General features: G+C 36.0%; 1 protein-coding gene across 1 annotated transcript in view; it reads left to right on the top strand.

The window, feature by feature from the left end:
• The window catches only part of LOC144434231 (uncharacterized), a 111622-nt gene that overhangs the window by 19057 nt on the left and 72103 nt on the right, over positions 1–20462 (top strand). Inside the window, exons 3-6 of the mRNA XM_078122688.1 lie at positions 1866–1945; positions 8132–8185; positions 8780–8898; positions 14906–14975. Of these exons, the coding sequence (XP_077978814.1) occupies positions 1866–1945; positions 8132–8185; positions 8780–8898; positions 14906–14975 (323 nt within the window). The remainder of the gene's footprint in view (positions 1–1865; positions 1946–8131; positions 8186–8779; positions 8899–14905; positions 14976–20462) is intronic.

Here is a 20462-nt window from a genome sequence, read left to right as displayed (position 1 = left end):
CAGAATCAGAAGTGATGATCATCATTACCTCAATTCCTAAAACCACAGGTTTTCACAAGCTTCACAGATTTTACATTCTTTCAAGGTTCCTGGAAATTCAAGATATTTTTGTTTGCTTTATCATGTCGGTATTTCTCCTAACTCTTATCATGGCTTACTATCTATTTCAGTTCATAGCACTATTTGTACTGGAATTTTAAAATAAAAAACACCTTCCTGACTGAGAGTTTGAAAAAACAACAACAATTAAATGATGAAGATAAGAGTTAGAGATTCTGAAACTCAATGGAATTTCATTACCTACTGGTTGTCAGGATAAATAGAAATATTGATAACATATTGTTTTCGTACAGCCTTCAATGATTGCATGACTTAAGCGTAGATCATGTCATAGGGTATAGACAGGTGACCTAGCCAGTGTGCCCTCTAGTGAGAACCAAATTTTGTTGTGAAATGATACAAACTGGCATTTCTTGTGAGTCACCACATAGTAAGAGATGGGGAACACCAAATTTTGGTACGTCACTAGAAATTGTGTGCGTCAGTGGCATGTCAAATTGGCTTAGAGGGCACACTGATAGTGACCTCAATTTGCATACATGTAGCGCGTGAGGCATTATTTGTACCAATTGCCTTTTCCCAAAGGGCAATAGTGATGTAGCACAGGAAACTTTCAGTGATTTGCTGTGACCAAGGAAAGAATACATGTATGTGCCTGAGACTATGGAGTGTTATAAAAGACTTATTGCCTGGGCTTATTTAGACACTAATAGATCCTAGATGTCATATTACCCCTTGTGCTGTTATGTAGCAACTATTTCCTTGCTTTCAGCCTTGGGAAATAGTTGCTGGACAACAGCTCTTGAGGTAATAGACGTCTACTAGTGCCCTCATAGCCAAGCAATATGTGTACCGTACAATATTCCATGAATATTGTGCATGTATGATAGATACCATAAAATAGTACATGTTCCTTATAACTGGGTTAAAGCGCCTCACAATCAGTCTACAGATGCTTCCAAAATGATGAGTAATTTTGATACATTAAAGAATGAGATTAGTCAAGAGGAGAAGTGTCACTACATCTGTTATTTTCTTTCTTCTTATGCAAAATTGCCAGAGAATGTAATCATCATGCATTGTACATGGATGTTAAAAATATGGACAGGCGTCACACAGGAATTCTTACACATTTACTAAATAGATAGAATAGGTGAATTGGATGTTTCAAGCTATCTGTTATTTTCATCATAAATACGAATTGGCAATTTGGTAGGCAATAAATCATAATATATGGGTGTTGAGAATATCATAAGGAACCACAAGGGAGTTGTTAAACTTTTTGCTTAGAATAAGGCGGAAAAGAAATAATTGTATGTTTCCGATAACATAGCCTCAGAAAATAGGGTAGGTACGTCAGGATTTTATTTTATTTTATTTCATCTTTTTATTTTGTTTTTATCTTTAAAAAATGTTGCTTCGACCCAAAAACAAACAAAATGTTGGTCAGAATACCCCTTCTGTGACAATTTGATGAAATATGTACAGATGTCAGTAGGGAAAGAAAACAGACGTACATTTGTACATGAAGGTCAAACAGACAAAGAATTTCATATCTTTTTGTTTTAAATGTTTTAAAATAATGTTTAAGGTCAGAGGCTTATTGAAACTAGGGTTGGTTGGATTATCAGAAACACATATTTTTTTTCTATTTGGCCTAACCAATCTGCAAGTTTCAAGGTATCTGGTATTTTCATTCTAAGTACAAATTGGCAAAGACTAAGTGGCAGTGAAGTAATCATACATGGATGTGTGAAATATGAATAGCAATCACAAGGGAATTCTTTATAAACTTCTACTTGCAGATGTGACTGTTACAGTTGTCAGAGTCAATGTATCCAAATCTGGTTTCTGGCCACCTGCTGTCACCATTAAAGAAGGCCAGGTAAGACAATATTTTAAGTCAAAGAAATACACCCAGGTATGTTAGCACTGAGTTTTATATTCGACTATTACCATTTCTTTCTTTGTGGTAGTGATATCATGATGTTTATTATAGCACTGTATCTCTATAATTTCATGTAAACACCCACATTTACACTCAAACCAGGTCACATTGGTTGGTTGTCAGGGGCAACCTGGTATTAGACTTGAAATATATATATAATCTATAGTACTTTAATTCATTTCAAGAAAAATTACCAGTGTTTGCGGTAACAAAAAATCTTTCGTATTATGCACAATGAAAATTGATTTTATGCAGAGTGGATCGATAAGCCATATGCAACCAATTTTGTCAGGTGGTGCCACAATCATATTTTGTCTCACTTGGGATTCCTAGTTACTTTCAACAAATTGATCCTGCCCAGTACATGTTCGTGTGAAAATTGATGATGAAATTGATTTAATTAGTAACAAATTTTACCAATTTTATAACTGATGTGATGATACAGTTTCAGACAGTTCTTAATGTTTATTATCATAGTCTTTACTTCAAGAAAAAACTAATTATTAGCAAATCTTGTAAGTTTTATGGCAGGTGTTAAAGGCAGAATTTCAGACAATCATTTCATTCTTCATTTCAAGAAAATCATCATTTATGTGTAGTAGCAAATCTTACTACTAATCTGATACCAGGTAAAATATTTCAGACAATGATATTTGAAGAGGTTTCATTTTTTTAAAAAATCACCAAATCTTACTACTAATTTTATGCCACATATTAAAGACCATATTTAAAAAGTACGCGGAGAGATGTTTGATGACAATATATTTAATGGTAACCTACGTTGCTATTTATTTTTGAATTTCATGCAAATTTCTATATTACACTGGAGTAACTAGAACAGGTGGTCAACACTCCTGTATTTTTAACGCTAGTCACTCAGATTGATTATAGTCTGTCAGTAACACCCTACACAAGCATGCACATCACATGACTTTTAATATCCTGAAGTCTGAAGAAAAAGTACATCTGACATCTGTTCTCCTGAACAGTTTCCTGAAATGTGATATAGTGTGAATCATTAAGTACATGCAGCTTAATACACAGTGTGTGTTAGAGGGACAGTGACATGTAGTAACATTGTTGAAAACTGATCACCTGCCATACATATATTATATAGTATATAGCTGCTGTAATTTGATGTCATCTTAGATGGGTGATCCCTTTGATCCTTTTTTACGTTTTTCTTTGTAACACTTCAAAATAATGGTCAAGTTAACAAGAATTAAAAATAAAAGGAAAAATAATCATACTGTGTGTGTATATATATCATATGTTGATCATTCTTTTCTAATCTGGCCGAGGAAGATTTAAATTTTCTAATATTTTGTTTTGATTCTAGGAATGTAGCTAGGGTTGGTGGGGTCACTGATGAGAAACATAGATAGGTCCTACTATACACAAATGTATGTCAAGAGACAAACTGTATATTTTGTATCCCAGAGGAGTAAATATGTATTAAAATCTATCTCTGAAGATATCAGAATGAAACTTTGTTGTGTAATACATGAAGTATTCTTGAAATTCATAATAAAAATATAATTTTGACTGTGACTGTCACAATTTATATTTCTATATGGATAATCAGCAAGCGAGCGAGAGAGAGAGAGAGAAGAGAGAGAGAGAGAGAGAGAGAGAGAGAGAGAGAGAGAGAGAGAGAGAGAGAGAGAGAGAGAGAGAGAGAGAGAGAGAGAGAGAGAGAGAGAGAGAGCAGAAAAAGTTGATTTCTGAACTGTTTTTAACACTTCCTGGTTTGATTTAGATTTTAATCTTAAACATATAATTTGTCTGTGTATGAGTGACACTGTAACCCAGGTAAATTGTAATATTTGTTACATTGCATTGTGTGATTTCATACCGAGATGAATCCAAATGTGAGCTGTAGTTCAGTGTACTCTACATGTACAAAATGTAGTAGTGGGTATTAGAATGGTACACATTGTAAAACATGCGTGGGTAGTAAGTACCTTTTTTAATGAGAATTGGTTGTGACATATGTCTTTAGTGTTTTCATCAGTGCATATTTAGAGGATATTGGCCTATGTCCTAACTCTTGGTCATTTTCCGGGAAAACAATAGCTTCTGGTATGGTAATACCATGCACATTCAAGGAAAACAATAGAATAATTATAATAATACGTTGAAAATTTACAATTACCATAATTTTATTCATAATGAAATTAGCTGACATCCTATGAGTATGAATTATTCCCAAAAAGAAAATTGGAAACACTTACTGCATGCTTTGCACTATTTCCTGTACAGTTTTTGTATCTATTGTTAAAATGCTATCAAATTCATGTCAAACTTGAAGGTGTAACACCCAACTCCATGTTAGCCTTCTCTAACTATCAACAATGTATGCAAATGCTAGATGTGTGGATCTCAGAATTTGGCACCACCTTTGAAAGAGTATCACACCATTGTGATCATGTAATCAAATCATGTTAATCATTAATTGAATATGGAATATGTGGAAATGATAATTCATAATGATAATCTTTACACTTTGTCAATTGCTACCATTTTTCCTGTTAATAATTATCAGAGTGTAACTTTTTGGTGTTCTATGTTGAAATTTGTATAGTCAAATCACCCTTAGCTATCAATCAGGAATATACATTAAGAATTTTATAATTAGGTTGTCAGTGTCCAAGTGGTTAAGTCACTTAATTGCCTTTTACCACTGTGGTCAGGGTTCAAACCCATTCAGTGTTTGATTAAATTTACCACATTGTAAGTAAGAAGAGTGTCGTTCAGCTTGACTCTACCAAACAACACTGGTTTTCCCTGGGTACTCTGGTTTCCTCCTGCTTTAAGGTGGCAGTAAAGGCTGTGACGTCAGTTGAATTTGTATATAAAAACTTCGAAGAAGTCACTAGAAACATTTTTTTACACGAAAAAAAAATCCATTCATAATTAGAGGTGCTACACATGGATTAAATATTGCAAAATTAGACTGTTTTCTGTGTAGCTAGGGGTTTGATACGCCCTCTATGAGAGAAATAAGTTGAGGGTTGTTTTTATCTTGCATTCTCTTGATTAGTTGTCCTGTGTTTGCACTGCCCATTTGCCACATTAGCTTTCGCGAATCAAACTCAAACCCCCCAACTAAAAAAATTAAGCGTTTTAACCTACATTGAACTAGTATTTATCTTACCCCTTACTGGATTGAGGACGACAATACTACAAATGTAGTATTCAGCAAATTAAGTTTACACACTTATTTCATAGGATGTAAATTTGCAGAAATTTTGACCCAGCATATGAAGATACTGATCGCAAGTAATTATTTTTTATACAGCACTAGTTTTGATAGCTAACAAGTGATAAAATACATCAATCATTTCAGAACAGATGATTGATTATATGACTGTGAAAGTAAATTCTTAGTCATGACAGTATGTACATGTACCGGGGATATTATTTATAAATGATGGACTTCTAAAGTTACCATGCAGTGTCAGGGAACATTGATACATGTTGATAATGTACATGTCAATGTTTCTCTCCTCTAACATCCCTTCAAAATATCTAGTTAGTACATACATTACGGTATATTACAATTAATACACACACTTACAGCTAAAATGATGTTGGCGTAGTGTTTCACTCATGTGACATGACATTTAATATACATCCTCAGACAACTTCTAATACAAAAGAAACAATTACATACTAGTTGCCGTACACAGTGGGGATGTAGAAGTTGTCAAAGTTGAAATATTGATTATCAGTTAGAAAATAAACCAATGCAGCCATTAAATTCATCAAGTCCATGTGTAATGTTTTCATTAGAAGCCTGTTTTTACTGCACTGTGAAAGGATAGCAATGCTTATCAGTGTTCAATGTGATTGGGCAAAGGATCCTGCTGTGTTTATTGTGTCTCTGTTATTGTTAGTCTAATATGGCTAGCACAGTGTCAAAAACGTAATGTCCTATGAGTGAAACACCAAGCCTACATCATTTTAGCTGTAATTGATGGTATGTTTGCTGTCCAAAGGATTACTGCTTTTAGTATATGTTCTCAACCGAAGATGATATCTCTTAGAATAACCATCCTGAGTTTCTGTGTTAGTAGAGATATATTGTACAATGAAGCTGTGCTGTAACACTATACCGGTAGTTATGTTGATTTCAAAAAGATAAAAGGAAAGAAAAAGAAATAAAAGTTGAGATGTGTTCATCTATTATGAAACTTGTGACTGTCCATGTACATGTACATGTATACAAAACAACCACATAACAATCTATGATATAATGGAATAGAGATAACTATTTGGAATCTGTGAATTAAGCGAGTACGGAGCTTATGTTTGAATCATTCGGCCGTCATCAGCATAATACAGTCGGGTGAACTACGAATGGAATCACCTGACAGTAGACTGTTGTATAGATGGGTGGAAGGTGGTATCCACCATCACAGTTGAGGGATGGTTGGTGTTGTCTGATTTCAATAGAATGATTCAGCCGAAAGCGCCATACTTGCTTAATTCACAGATTCCAAATAGGTACATTGTATCTTTATTTCATTATACATATCATGAAATGGAATCAAGTAGCTATTTCTATTCTACAATCTTTGATATGTTTAGAAGCATTCCATCTTATACATTGTACAATGAACGATGTTTTGCATTATTTCCCCATTTTGATGGAAAAATGCCTTTAACAAGTTTAACTGTCATTTCTTGGTGAATACTTTATTGCAACATGTCTGTCATAGATAGTTCAAAACTGAAGCCTTACTGCAGGACATATCACATGCTTTCATTTACATGTATTATACTAGAGGGCAGAAGAGCATAAGAGCATAGATCCAGGTAGATTTGCTCAAGTCTCTGAGCTTTTTTCATTCTTCATTTGAATAAAACATTTGAAGGTTATGAGACTTGACTAAAACAAACCTATCAAGGTAGTAGTGCAAGTCTAGGATCCAGGCTAGATGTCAAATGCTTATCATAAATCTGATGAAACTCATACGAAGTGTCTTGTTTACATGAGAACATCAGTGTACATAGGCCACTATCAATGTGCTAATAAAAGACAACATATTTGTTGGGACTGTGAGTCAATATGATAGAAAATGTGTTGTGTTACATGTATGAGTTACTGTACTAGTATTAAGCCTGCATGAGCTGTAACTAGTCAACCAACAATACATGCATGTATATGCACTGAAAATTGCTAAATACCTAGTACCAATATTACTGGACATCGACATTGTACATGTTGATTCAAGGTCTATAAGTAGTATGGTAATAAATTTAAATCATGATTCTTTGGGGAGCTTTAATATTTTTGGGTGTGGACCCAAAAATCTATGAATGGATTTAATTCACCATCATGGTACTACGCGTGCAGCGATACAAATACATTTACCCATAGGTGATTCAATATTGTTCAGGATGTACATGTTACAGTCTTTATATCTACAAAATCATTTTTTAAAACAAATAAAAAAAAAACCATTCCATTGCAGCTAGTGCAGCTTTAAAGGGATAGGAGAACACCAAATTTTGCATTACTGTAAAACCTCAGTCCGCTTGCTTGCAAAAATGTAAATTTTTGTATGTCACAAGAAATTACTTGCATCTGTGGCAAACTGGGTAGCTCAGATGGCATATTGAAGATTGCTGAGTGTTTTGCACAGTATGTCTGACCATACTTCATTGAGTTGTGAAGATCTTGTACTAACAGGACTCAATAAAGTAAATGATGAAATGATCACAGCTGGTTGTGAAGTGCTGAATACATACATTTCTATAATGTGCAATGAGGGTTTGAAACTTTCACTACTTCATGCGTAGATTTTGAATGATACATATAAATCTGTGCTTGACACAAATGTCTAAATTCTATTATACTGTTTGTATTTTAATGAGTACGGTAATACATGATTTTTATTTGTGATAGATAAGGAACTCATCTTGACTCTGAATAGAGCATTTTAAAAATATAATTGACAATGAGTTATATACAAACATAGATGATCATAACAAACATAAATTTGACCTTTATAGTTTGTTTTTTTTAATTTCAAATATTTGAGATATGTCACTGATGCTTGGACATTTAATATGAGAATTAAAAAAGAAGTTAATGGGTTTTTTCCCTCATTTCAGTGTGTTCTGTTTATCTGGAATGAACCTGGAGGTAATGGACATAATGTCAGACAGGTAAAAAGAAAGTATTTTCTAATTTTGACACTTGCTGTTTCATTGGCCAAGGAAGTTTGCTCTTAAAGTGGCCAAATGGATAAAGATTGGAGTATTTATTTTGGATTTTTAATTTATGAAACAATTTTATCATGGCTTCCTACTTGAAAAACCAATGTGAAACAACATAGACCAAGTCTGTGTTTGTAACTCAGTACATTGCAAAAGCATAATATATGTGTAAAATATTTGTTTAATATTGTACATACAATAACAAACTTTTCACACATTTTTTAAACTTTTTTGCTAAGTACTGAGTTACAAACACAGACTTGGTCTATCACACATAGTAATTAGAATCATGCAACAGAAGAACCTCTTTTACCCACTTGTGTACTCAACCACATTAGAGAACAATAGTTTTAGTTTGCACCTATGTTTAATAGTAAACCGAAGGCTCGATTACCAACATCATGACTGTTATCAAACTGTGGCCTCAATGACTTAATACAGGAAGACTAGATAGTAGATATTCAGAATTTCTCAGCATTGTGTTCATGTTATTTGATTGCTGTTGTGAGGTATAATATTGATTTGTATACAATTTTTTGCTAGGTTGTATATGATGGAGTCAAAATTCAGTCAGCAATAGGAGGATACAAGAGTGGAGACCTACAGCCTCAGGGAAAATATAAGATTCACTTCAACCTTGAAGGAGAGTTTAAATTTGTCAGGTGAGCACAGTCACATATCCAGACTACTATCAGTACACAATAATACATAATTAATAATGTTGGTTTTTATATAGCGCTTACAATTATTACCTCTGGCAAGGACCTATAGTGGCACAACTGCCCTTTACTCCCTTAACTCCCCAGGAAGCATACACTCCATTGCAGCCTCTATATGCGCATAGGATTAAAGCATTCACATTGCAACCTCTATCCTACCAGGTTCCCAATTATACAGCTGGGTTGACAATCGTAGGTCAGATCTTGCCTAAGGACTTTAGCAATTCAGAAACAAGCAGCAGCGATGGGGCTCGAACCTACAGCCTGCAGATTCAAAGCTGGCCACTGTAACCATTCGCCCATCAGGACCCCATATCATGTAGTACTTGTATGTCGACTGTTATAGTTAGCTATTAGCATATCCAATTCGATGTTTTGGTCATCAATTGTGGTTCTATTTTTGTATGCCAATCGCCAAATTATCAAAATAACCACTTGCTGTATTTTAGTAAGTCTTCATGCACGTTTACTATTTTGTATGGCATGTGTACACATTCATTTCACTCATGCTGCCATGTATTAAAACAAACATATACATTCACATGCACATGCACACAGACACACATAGTTACATGTATATACATACAGAGACACTCACAGAAACACACACACTATTTACAAGGTAAAGGGAAGTGCCAGCATGTCATTATAGTATTAAAATGAGCATATTCTGAGTCATCATGAACACTCACTTCACTCTAAAGAAATACATAGTTATACATACTCTCTCTGTTGTATTTAAACAATGAGCCACAGGCACAATGACATGTGTTGTCACTTTTATAGGAGTTACTTTTTGGACCTGAAATTGGTCAGTGTTTTTGTTGAAGGTTGGGAACCCCAGGAATAGAAGGGGCAAAGCTGGTAAAACTGGCAAAGTTTATACCAAGATTTCGGTGGCAAACCCTGGTAAAGTGACAGAGGAACCCAGTTTCTCTGAATAGTGCCTTTAATGAATGCAGTCTCAAAAGCTCTTAGCATCTCTCCTTTCAGTTATGGTTAGTCACTTTCCCATAGTTGCGTATGATTATGAAGTAACATGGTGATAAAATCACTCTACAAGGCTTAATGATGCAAAATTGGCTTTTAACATAAACTGACATTTCTTTTTAAATGTTATTGTGCAATATGTGAGATGTATGACTGGAAGAAACTCATGTTCTTGCATGCGTGCATGCCACTTTCAATTTTGGATAATGATGTTACAAGAATTCTATATATAATACAGAAAAGAAATGACACCAGACTACTCTAGCCAAGACTGCACCTGCTTCCTTTGTTATTTCCAAACAAATGGTGATGAAAGAGATTCTGCAGAGATTTCAAATGGCTTACTTTCAAAAAAAAAAAGATGAATTCATTTCATCATATACAGTCATTCACAAATAAATTAAAACCTTCAAGATATATCCTTCTTCTAAGAATTGCTGACTCCTTTTGACTCTCATGGTATTCTTGCACTGATGACATTTGTGGGTACCTTGGATACCTCTTGTAAAGGATATGATAGGAGTAGTACAAGTGTATTGTAATAGGAAACTATTCATTTATTACTACTTAATCGTTTACCTGTAACTTCATCAGCCTCACAGCAGGATGTAGATTTGTTGTCAACAGACCACTTTATATAGACAGGAAATTGAAGCTAGAGGAACAGAAATGTAACTCAATGAATTCTTGTTCAGGATATTTGATTTAGACCAAGGTCAGGTATTGTCAAAGTGAAATAACACAATTATTTACCATATCAGGACAGATTCAAATTAAAGTTCATAGATATTTTATAAGGGAAACCACTCACTTCATTCAAGCGAAATACACCCATTTTTTTCATGGGTTGTAAATTTTAGGAAGAGTGTAACTTACGTTGTACATAGGACTTTACAAATTGTTGTATAGTTGCAAGGGAAAATTGGATAAAAACCCTGCTAATCATAAGACCTGACTGAAGATATAGAAAAGCAATAAAAATGATTCTTGCAACTTGCACCTTTAGAGACCTGGTTGATAATTGCATTAAGATAGATAGGTCTGCAACTTTTTATTATGCCAGGGGATATGTACAGTGTCTAGTGAATACTAGGTTGATGATGATGAAAGGTAAACTCAGGTTATGGAGTGATATCCTAGTATACTACCAGGGGCAAGTTGAAATTAGTTGGAATAGTGTAGAGAAAAATCAGGTGAAAGACCCAATATTTGAATCGCATAGCACCTTTACATATAGTTGGGGACATTAACACAGAAGGGCATTTGGAATTCCATGTACTAGGCTGATGAAGGTGAAACCAAGTAAAGGGCCAATATAGTACTACATTGTATAATACTACCTGGGGCAGATTGAAATTAGTGCCTAGATATAGTTAGATGGCATAGTGTAAAGAAAAATCAGGTGAAAGACCTAATATTCTAATAATATTTTACAGTATTAAACTGTAGAGTTGTGATTTTAACATTTTAGCACTGAGGTGCATGTCCAACCTGGTGAATACTTGGTTGTGATTAAGACTATTTAGATGAAATCAGGTAACAGAGCAATATCATAGTGTACTACAGGGGCAGCTAAGTTGTGCATAGTTAACCATGTACTGGGTGGACTTAATAGGGAAATTCAGGTGAAAGATCTTTCTTACCAATATTAGTTGTGAATGGTAGGTTGTGATTAAGATGCAATCAGGTAACGGAGCAATATCCTAGTTTAGGTGCAGCAAATTGGTGCATAGCTACCATGTAGGTGGTTAGTATAGGGAAATTCAGGTGAAAGACCTTTTTAGTACATTACCATTGGAAGTGATATGTTAGAGACACTTGCAATCTGGTGAATACTTTTGACTTTAGGTTGTGATTAATCATCAGGTTCTATACCGCGTATCATAGTATATACTAAAGGAACAGTTGCAAATTGATGTACTGTATAGTTATAATGAAAGGGAAAGTTCAGGTGAAAGGGCCTTAAAATCTGTACAGTGCTGTATTGTAGGTGACGATTTTAATTATTAAATACCTGTAGGGACATCTGAAATCTGTTATCAGGTATAGGGGAAATCAGGTCAAAGATCAATATTTGATTGCACTGCACATGCACATTGTATAGCAATCGCAAATTGGTGCATAGTTATAATATTTCTGTAGGTGATGGCTTAAAGGCCCAGGTTTCAGTTTCAAGGTTTTTTGTGTTAATTTAGTGTTATCTTATCAGTGAAATCATGAGGATTACATTCTTTTGTTCAGGTACAAACTTTATCCATAGTTCTGCCTGACAACTATTTTTCACACCTTAATTCGAATCCTAATCTGATGTGGGCCTGTAAGGAAAATTCGGATGAAGTAAATCCTTGAATCCATACATTTACAAAGACTAGATATGGGATTTTAGACAAAACACTGATGACGTCTGGAATCCTATGAATTCCTGATGGATGGATACAGGGATGATTTAAGTTAAGACAGAAATATCGTACCATAGCGACATTTACAACTTTAAGTATAGTTAGATATAATAATTTATAGCACAGCTGAAAGACTTGTGGAATTAATCATATTACTGTGGGTTAAGGGATTTTTAACTAAATGCCAGGAGACAACTGAAACAAATCTGTAAAATATTAAGATTATGTCATAATTTATGGTTGCAGTGGAAAATTTGAAGAAAGCTGTGCCTATATTTAGTACAGTGATGAGGGATTATATTACAGAATGATGTACAACATTTACAATATGTTGAATAATACATGTACAACTGTAGCTGTCTGTAGGTGTATGGTTGCTGGTAAAATCAAGTGAAAATTTCTTTTTTATATATACTTTAATATATGTAGTGTACAGATTGTAGGATTATGGATTGTTGCCTTAAACTTAGAACGTTGTCGTTCTGTGAATACTCACTAACTCAGAGGCCTACTAGTACTAGTAGGTGAATGTGGTCTCAGAGGGACATATCAAGATGAAAAGTTTATCAACAATACAGCTTAAAGAATGTTGATTTTATAGGGAGCACTGACAATATCAGTGTTTTTGCTAAGGTTGTATGTAGTCTGGATGCGTAAATCATAACTATACCATATTGGAACTAGACTACTAAACCATGAGATATAAATTCTAATGATTCTGTATAGGAACTAGGGGAACCCTGGTAACAGAAAGGGGGAAAAAGAAAAAGTAGTTGCATAGTTTCCCATACAATCTACCATAATTTTGTTTGGGAACCCCAGTGAAATTACTGGGAACCCAGTAGATTTTATCTGTGTACCACCCTGAACAAAAAACACTGAATATGTTGAATAATAGCAGTCATCATTAGGGGAATATTTGTTGGGATATTCAGGTGAAAACATAGGCCAATAGTTAATTATCAATACTTAGTCCAGATAGTATAGGATTATGGCACAGGTGAATGCATGGTTTCAGAGGGAAATAACTTGAAAGTTTTAACTTTTAGTACCATATGTGGTGTACAAACAGTAGGATTATGGATTGTTGTTTCATAGTTGGGAATATCAGACTTTCTGTTGAATAATTAAGAAACCTTGTATTGGTGAATGCATTGTTTCAGAAGGAAATAAGGTGAAAGTTTGAACTTTTACCATATAGTGTACAAATAGTAGGATTGTGGATTGATGTTGCATACTTGGGAACATATTAGACATTGTGTTGAACACTCAGAGGGTAAGGTTCATGGTTTCAGATGGAAATAAGGTAAAAATGATACTTAGTATGGACAGGACTATAGAATGTTAATTTTATAGATAGCGTGCAGTCTTTTGAATGACAGTCCTATTTGTAAATTATGTAATGTATGTGAATGTTTGCAGGTAAAATCATGTTAAAACCTGGCCTTCAGTTACTAAGACTTTAAATACAGATTATACAAGAGACTATACATATAGCTTGTTATCTTATACTAAGAGCATTATTTTGTATATTCGGGAGTATCAGTTTAAGGTGAGCATGACTGCTAAATATACTTAGATGATGGTTGAAAGGGGTGAGGGAGTAAACTTATCAATACATAGTACAGATTATAAATCTATATTTTTACATATTTTGTGTATTAATTCTTTTTAATCATATTAAGGTGAGCATAACTTTTTAATGGTTGAGGGGAGGGGGTGATGGTTGTGGGGGTGGGGGTGGAGCGTTATAGTTACCAATGCATAGGGATGATCACATGATGTCACACAAGCTCAATAAATGAATTTCATTTGTTTAGGGGCTGAGGGAGTCTGGCGTCAATGCGATCTCTTATAACTTCATTTTCATACTTCTTGCCAATTTTGGCGGAAACTTTCATACCTTCAACAATATACGGTTCTGTATTTATTATTAAGGTGTTGATAAGATAATTAAAATGTATTGCTAAAATGTGCAGTGCTGGGATTCCGTTATTTTAATTTTAATGGGTTTTTAGTATGTTTTCAAGTTCCATTGCATCTGTCATAGTGATGTGACCACTACAATTTTCACCATTGTTTACGTGTCAAAGTCGCACTTGTGAACATTCGTTTAGGGGGAGGTAGAGGGAGACTTTTTGATATGAGTTCAAGGTGAGCATACTGTGCAGTATGTGCAAGGGCGATGATGGGGAGGAGGGGGGTAGACATAAACTAAATATCTTCATCATAGTATGCTAAACATTAGATGGTGGCAATATGTTTGGTTCTAGGTGGTAGCTTCAGAGTGCAGATGTTGTTTTATAAAAACACTATAATTCTATACAGTGGGCAGCAGTTACAAACAGCATTAGCCCAACATTACAGATAACTCCTGTTGAAGTGATAACATTTCCTGCCCTGTGTAATGGGTTAACTTTACACTATAACATTGTCTATGGTTAAAGGTTAAAGGTCATACCCATACATTCCAAGAACTCCACAGAATATCGTATGTGCGGTAATTTTACCTAAAATTGAAAAGATATTGATTGACACTTATTTTCGTTTTTTATTTGCAGTGATGGTTTCCATAACAACAGTAAACCATTTGTCGTTTCTGTGCACTCAAGGTCTGAAATACCTGCTGAGGTAAGAATGAAAAGCCAGATAAAATATGCTTTCATCATATCTAAGTCCAGGGCTCGAAATTCACGGTAGTCCCGCGTCCACAGACTACCAATGTTTGTCTCTGGGCTACCAAATTATGTGAGTGGTAGCCCAATTGGGCTACTAAGTTTTGAATGAAACTGTGACAGCCTGACTCCGACACCTTCCCGGGCCGGGGGCCTCCGAGGTCGCAGTCCTGTGGGACGTGTTCTCGCCAAAATCAGTGCGTCTTTTCCAAATTTGAATCCACACTACTATACGTACATGTTTATAAAATGTACACGAAATACATGTACACTGTACACGTCATTCTTCCGTTCATCGTATACACAGGTTGTACTTCCAAAATGTCACAACAAAACATTTATATGCAACAATATTCTGTATAGCGATTTAATGTTATCTTTCTGTACTTTCAATTTCCCATGGTAATCACTCTCTGGAAATCTGATCTCCGGCCCAGGCTCTTTCGGTTCTTCTCGGAGTCGGAGTACAGTACACTCTCGGTACAGCACTGCTGCAGTAACTAAATTCCATAACATGAATGACAGCTTTAACTTTCAACTTGACAGAGACACGGTTGTAATGGTGTTTGATAAAATTCTATGCTGATGAGAACTGTTATACTTGGTATACACCTACAGATTCGTTTATTCTTGAACGCTGCCTAAAACATTCCGTGTGTAAACCACGCTCACGCAACCCCTGAGAGCATGCAGTGGTGAATGGTAAATTCACGTAATGCATTTGATCTAGTAGTTACGGTGGACGAGAAGGACATTTCCGCGCTCTCAATGATTGGGCGTTCAAAGCAATTTCCGCGCTCTCAATGACAGAGTTCAAAGCAATTTCCGCGCTCTCAATGACTGAGCGTTCAAAGCAATTTCCGCGCTCTCAATGACTGGGCGTTCAAAGCAATTTCACCGCTCTCAATGACTGGGCGTTCAAAGCAATTTCCGCGCTCTCAATGACTGAGCGTTCAAAGCAATGTCCGCGCTCTCAATGACTGGGCGTTCAAAGCAATTTCACCGCTCTCAATGACTGGGCGTTCAAAGCAATTTCACTGCTCTCAATGACTGGGCGTTCAAAGCAATTTCCGCGCTCTCAATGACCGAGTTCAAAGCAATTTCAGCTCTCTCAATGATAAGAGTTTCAAAGCAATTTCTGTGATGTCAGACATTTCCGCAACAGAAACGATTTCTCTGTCAGAAGCGATTTCCCAGACGTACAGAAGTGGAATCCCCACAAGTCACGTGTTAGTGACACATGTTTCATGTGTACACACAAGTACAGAATTTGGAGGAGTCATGCAGAAGCTCAATTGTTGTATGCAAGAATTTTAGAAAGATTGGTACCCCATCTATAAATTGTAACAATGCACTTAGTATGCTTGAGGGAGAAATAATCACTTTACAAATGCCAGTTGATGTTCATGAAAAATAAAAATGTCTTCAGCAGAAAATGTTGCAGAACACGACAGTAATTTGTAACTCATTTATGTCCACTATATGTAATATCAATTTTATGTCCTTGAATGATTAAAATTATGTAGCCCAGACACTTCGCAAATGTATTTATGGTGTATCAATCTGAGACTTCCAATAGTTTGAGATTGAAAGATAGTCGGGTGCGTAACTAACGACGTCCAAGTAAAATCCTATCTATCCAGAGATGATATGATTCGTTTTCATCAAACCATGAATCGACATTTAGAAATACAAGTAATTTCGAAGTTGATTTTTGGATGTTGATATCGATTTTTGAACATCCATTTTTTGAGACTCATCGAAAATCAAAACATGAACCATGTTTCACTTTTCTCAACTGTGCACTTTTTATCGTTACATTATTGTAACATTTGTGCCACTAGGCTCGACTCAAAGAGACATCGCAGGGAAGCGAACCGGACGTCTTCGTTAATATCCCGTCGATAATCGGGCATGACGTGGCACAACAAATCGATAGCCCCACTTTGAGTACGAGGAATTCACACATAGGGTATAATAAACTATCATGTCAGAATACTGGTTTAATAATATTCTAAGTTCGGCAACCTTGTGTTCATAGTGGTCTGAGGTTTAACACAAACGTATAGTAATGACTATGTTACGTCGATTCACCCAAAATGTGCTGGAAAGGGGTAGGGGTTTTGTGCGAAGTGCCGTCTTAAGTATTAAGATCAAGGGTTTCGAGCTCTGTAAGTTTTTGGGTGTGTGGAATGTCTAGAGTTTGGGTTTACCGTTTGGATTTGGAAGTCTCAGCAGTCATCTTATTTTATTTTACACAGTCTAGTTACGCAGCCGGCCCCTCCCCATCCCCGTCTAGGTAACAACACAAATATATTCAAACTGTATAACATCGTCGGTATGACATCACAATAAATACATTTGATTGAAAAAATAATGCCGACGATAACTCACTACCTAAAAACAATTCTTGTATAATAGTACATGTACAAACAACCGTCACTGTATGGGATGGATGGCTGGTGTCAGTTACTCATGCAATATGCGCCAGAAACGAGGTCCCACCCCAAACATCTGATTACAAATTTACAATTTATTTGTACATTTAGGACGTCCAAAAGGATATGTTCATATTCCAACGCTATCTGTTACTTGTTGTCTTTGCTTTCCTTTGATCTTCGCTTTGATATCATTTTAGTAAACAACCTGCAAACTTCATAGAAACTGTAGATAGTACGAGTAAAAGGTGTCCCTAACTTTCCAGTAAAACGTTGAAACGTGAAACGTTGTTTATGGTTTGATTTTGATTGCGTTTCAAAAAACGAAAGTTCGAAACTCGATATCAACACCTAAAACACTAAGTTCCAAATTCACATGTAATTTCAAATGTTGATTGTTTAAACACGTATTCATGGTTTGATATTACGTCAGAAACGAATCACACCATATCTGGATAGATTGGGATTTCACTTGGACGTCGTTAGTCACGCACCTAGTCAGTATGCAGACAGAGTATCGAGGATAGACTTCACGTGTTGTCATCAGAATGTTGAAACAACTATTCCAACATTGGTTGCAGTCAGTATATATGAAAGTTATCAAGAAATTGATATTTGTGTAAGATGAAAGGACTATGATGTTGTGATTATTGGTAACAGGACACTACGCCCCCAGACAAACAACCCGTAGGATAAATGCCCCCAATCACGCCTACAAATTTAATACACATACACTTTCATTTCAAACATGCTGATAAAGACTGAAATATTGATAATGAAATGAAATTTTAGAAAAAACGAAGTGCGATAAACATGGGATTTGATTTCTAAATAAACAGTTATTAACTCATAAACAGGACCACTTTCGACCCTGCCCTAGTATGTAATTATCCCACCTGAGGCCTTTCTCCGGGGGCATTTTTTTCGGGTGCCCTAGAACCGTCATTATTATGTTAAAGAGAAAAAAATAGTGTGACGAACTCGTGGAAAGTACACGAAAAACTCTGATATTTAACACCTAATAAAACACTAGAATAGATTGCCTACGAAAGCTGGTAGCGTTAGCAAGCCTTCGATAAGCGTGAAAAACCCTCTCCGTCACACCAAGCTGTTCGATTGACCTTGTGTATGGCAGAACATACACATTACACTATATAAACTTGAGTACAGACACATTCGCCAAGCCAGCGTCTCTAGACTACGGCACAACCCAAGAAACCTGAAATATCTCGACCAACTCGTGAAAATAAACGCCTCAACCTCACGGAGGCATACAAGAAAACGTTTCCCTAAAGGAAGAAGTAGGTTTTAACAGAAGAGAGAGAGAGAGAGAGAGAGAGAGAGAGAGAGAGAGAGAGAGAGAGAGAGAGAGAGAGAGAGAGAGAGAGAGAGGGGGAGAGAGAGAGAGAGAGAGAGAGAGAGAGAGAGAGAGAGAGAGAGAGAGAGAGAGAGAGAGAGCGGGAGGAAGAAAAGTGTTGCTATAGCTACCTGACCAAGACTCCACCCCTCAGCAACTGACTGGCATATGAAAAGTGTTTTTCGAATAAAACACGGGATATCTAGACATGAAGTACTGGGAAAAATCAGACGAGCCAAATACAGGCACCCGGGGCGTGACACCCACAAGCTTTCCGCAACAACTATCTGTGACAATATCTGTTACTATAGTTATCTCTGATAATATCTGTAACTATAGCTATCTCTGACACTACCTGGTACTATAGTTATCCCGGACAATGGCTGTTACTGTTACGGCATTAAATCTCCCAATACTAGAATGTATTTCGTGTAACTCTAGAATGTATTAAATGCATTTATTACAAGCTCCTTGGACCGTCCGCCCGGTCTTAGAATGTATTTCGTGCAGTCAGAGAATGTAAAAAAATGATTTCTAACTTCTGTTTAAGAAAATGTAAAACGTGCATGAGTTAAATGTAAAAATGTATTTCCTGCAAAATATATGACTTCTGGCCATGGATGCAATACCTGTAGTTATCTGTGACAATAATACCTGTTACTATAGCTATCTCTGACAATACCTACTGTAGTTATCAATGACAATGTGTACACACAGGCACCGTCACTGTGTCCACAATTTTTACCAGTTACATGTACTTCCGGGTCACTAACACGTGACTTGTGGGGATTCCACTTCTGTACGTCTGGGAAATCGTTTCTGTTGCGGAAATGTCTGACATCGCGGAAATTGCTTTGAACGCCCAGTCATTGAGAGCGGTGAAATTGCTTTGAACGCTCTGTCATTGAGAGCGGTGAAATTGCTTTGAACGCCCAGTCATTGAGAGCGGTGAAATTGCTTTGAACGCCCAGTCATTGAGAGCGCGGAAATTGCTTTGAACGCTCAGTCATTGAGAGCGCGGAAATTGCTTTGAACGCTCAGTCATTGAGAGCGCGGAAATTGCTTTGAACTCTGTCATTGAGAGCGCGGAAATTGCTTTGAACGCCCAATAATTGAGAGCGCGGAAATGTCCTTCTCGTCCACCGTAAGTAGTAGTAGCAAAGCTCAAAAGAAAGTTGAAGTTTTAGTGAGAATGAAATGGTGACATGATGATTTGAATTTATCTGAGTGAAGTTTTCAGCATGGACCGTCGGCTGATGTGGTGGCTCTGTTTGATTATCTCTTCGCCCATGAATGGAAGGGGCTTTGCCGTAATGGCCGTCATGTATTAATACAAATCCTGTCTAACCCGTCTGTTAATAAGTAACCAATCACGTGGATAGATAATGATAACAGCACATACTAGTAGTTTCTAAACTACCCAAGACGTAGTCTCCACATCAGGAAATGGCCATGGGGCTTATGAAACTGTTTATACGTTTTCCATACGTTGAATCATATTCAAATTTTACAGGTCTCACTGCACCAAGAGATTTAGATAATAGTTACAACTTAATACAAGTACGAACAGCGACTATATGTTTTCTCTCCATTGCAATAATAACCGTACGTTGTTTGCTAATACTAATATATATATAAATAGTAATAC

The sequence above is a fragment of the Glandiceps talaboti genome, chromosome 1 (assembly GCF_964340395.1).
Source record: "Glandiceps talaboti chromosome 1, keGlaTala1.1, whole genome shotgun sequence".
Taxonomy (NCBI): Eukaryota; Metazoa; Hemichordata; class Enteropneusta; family Spengelidae; genus Glandiceps; species Glandiceps talaboti.
Note: the sequence above shows the minus strand (reverse complement) of the source record. Positions and strands in the feature narration are given on the sequence as shown.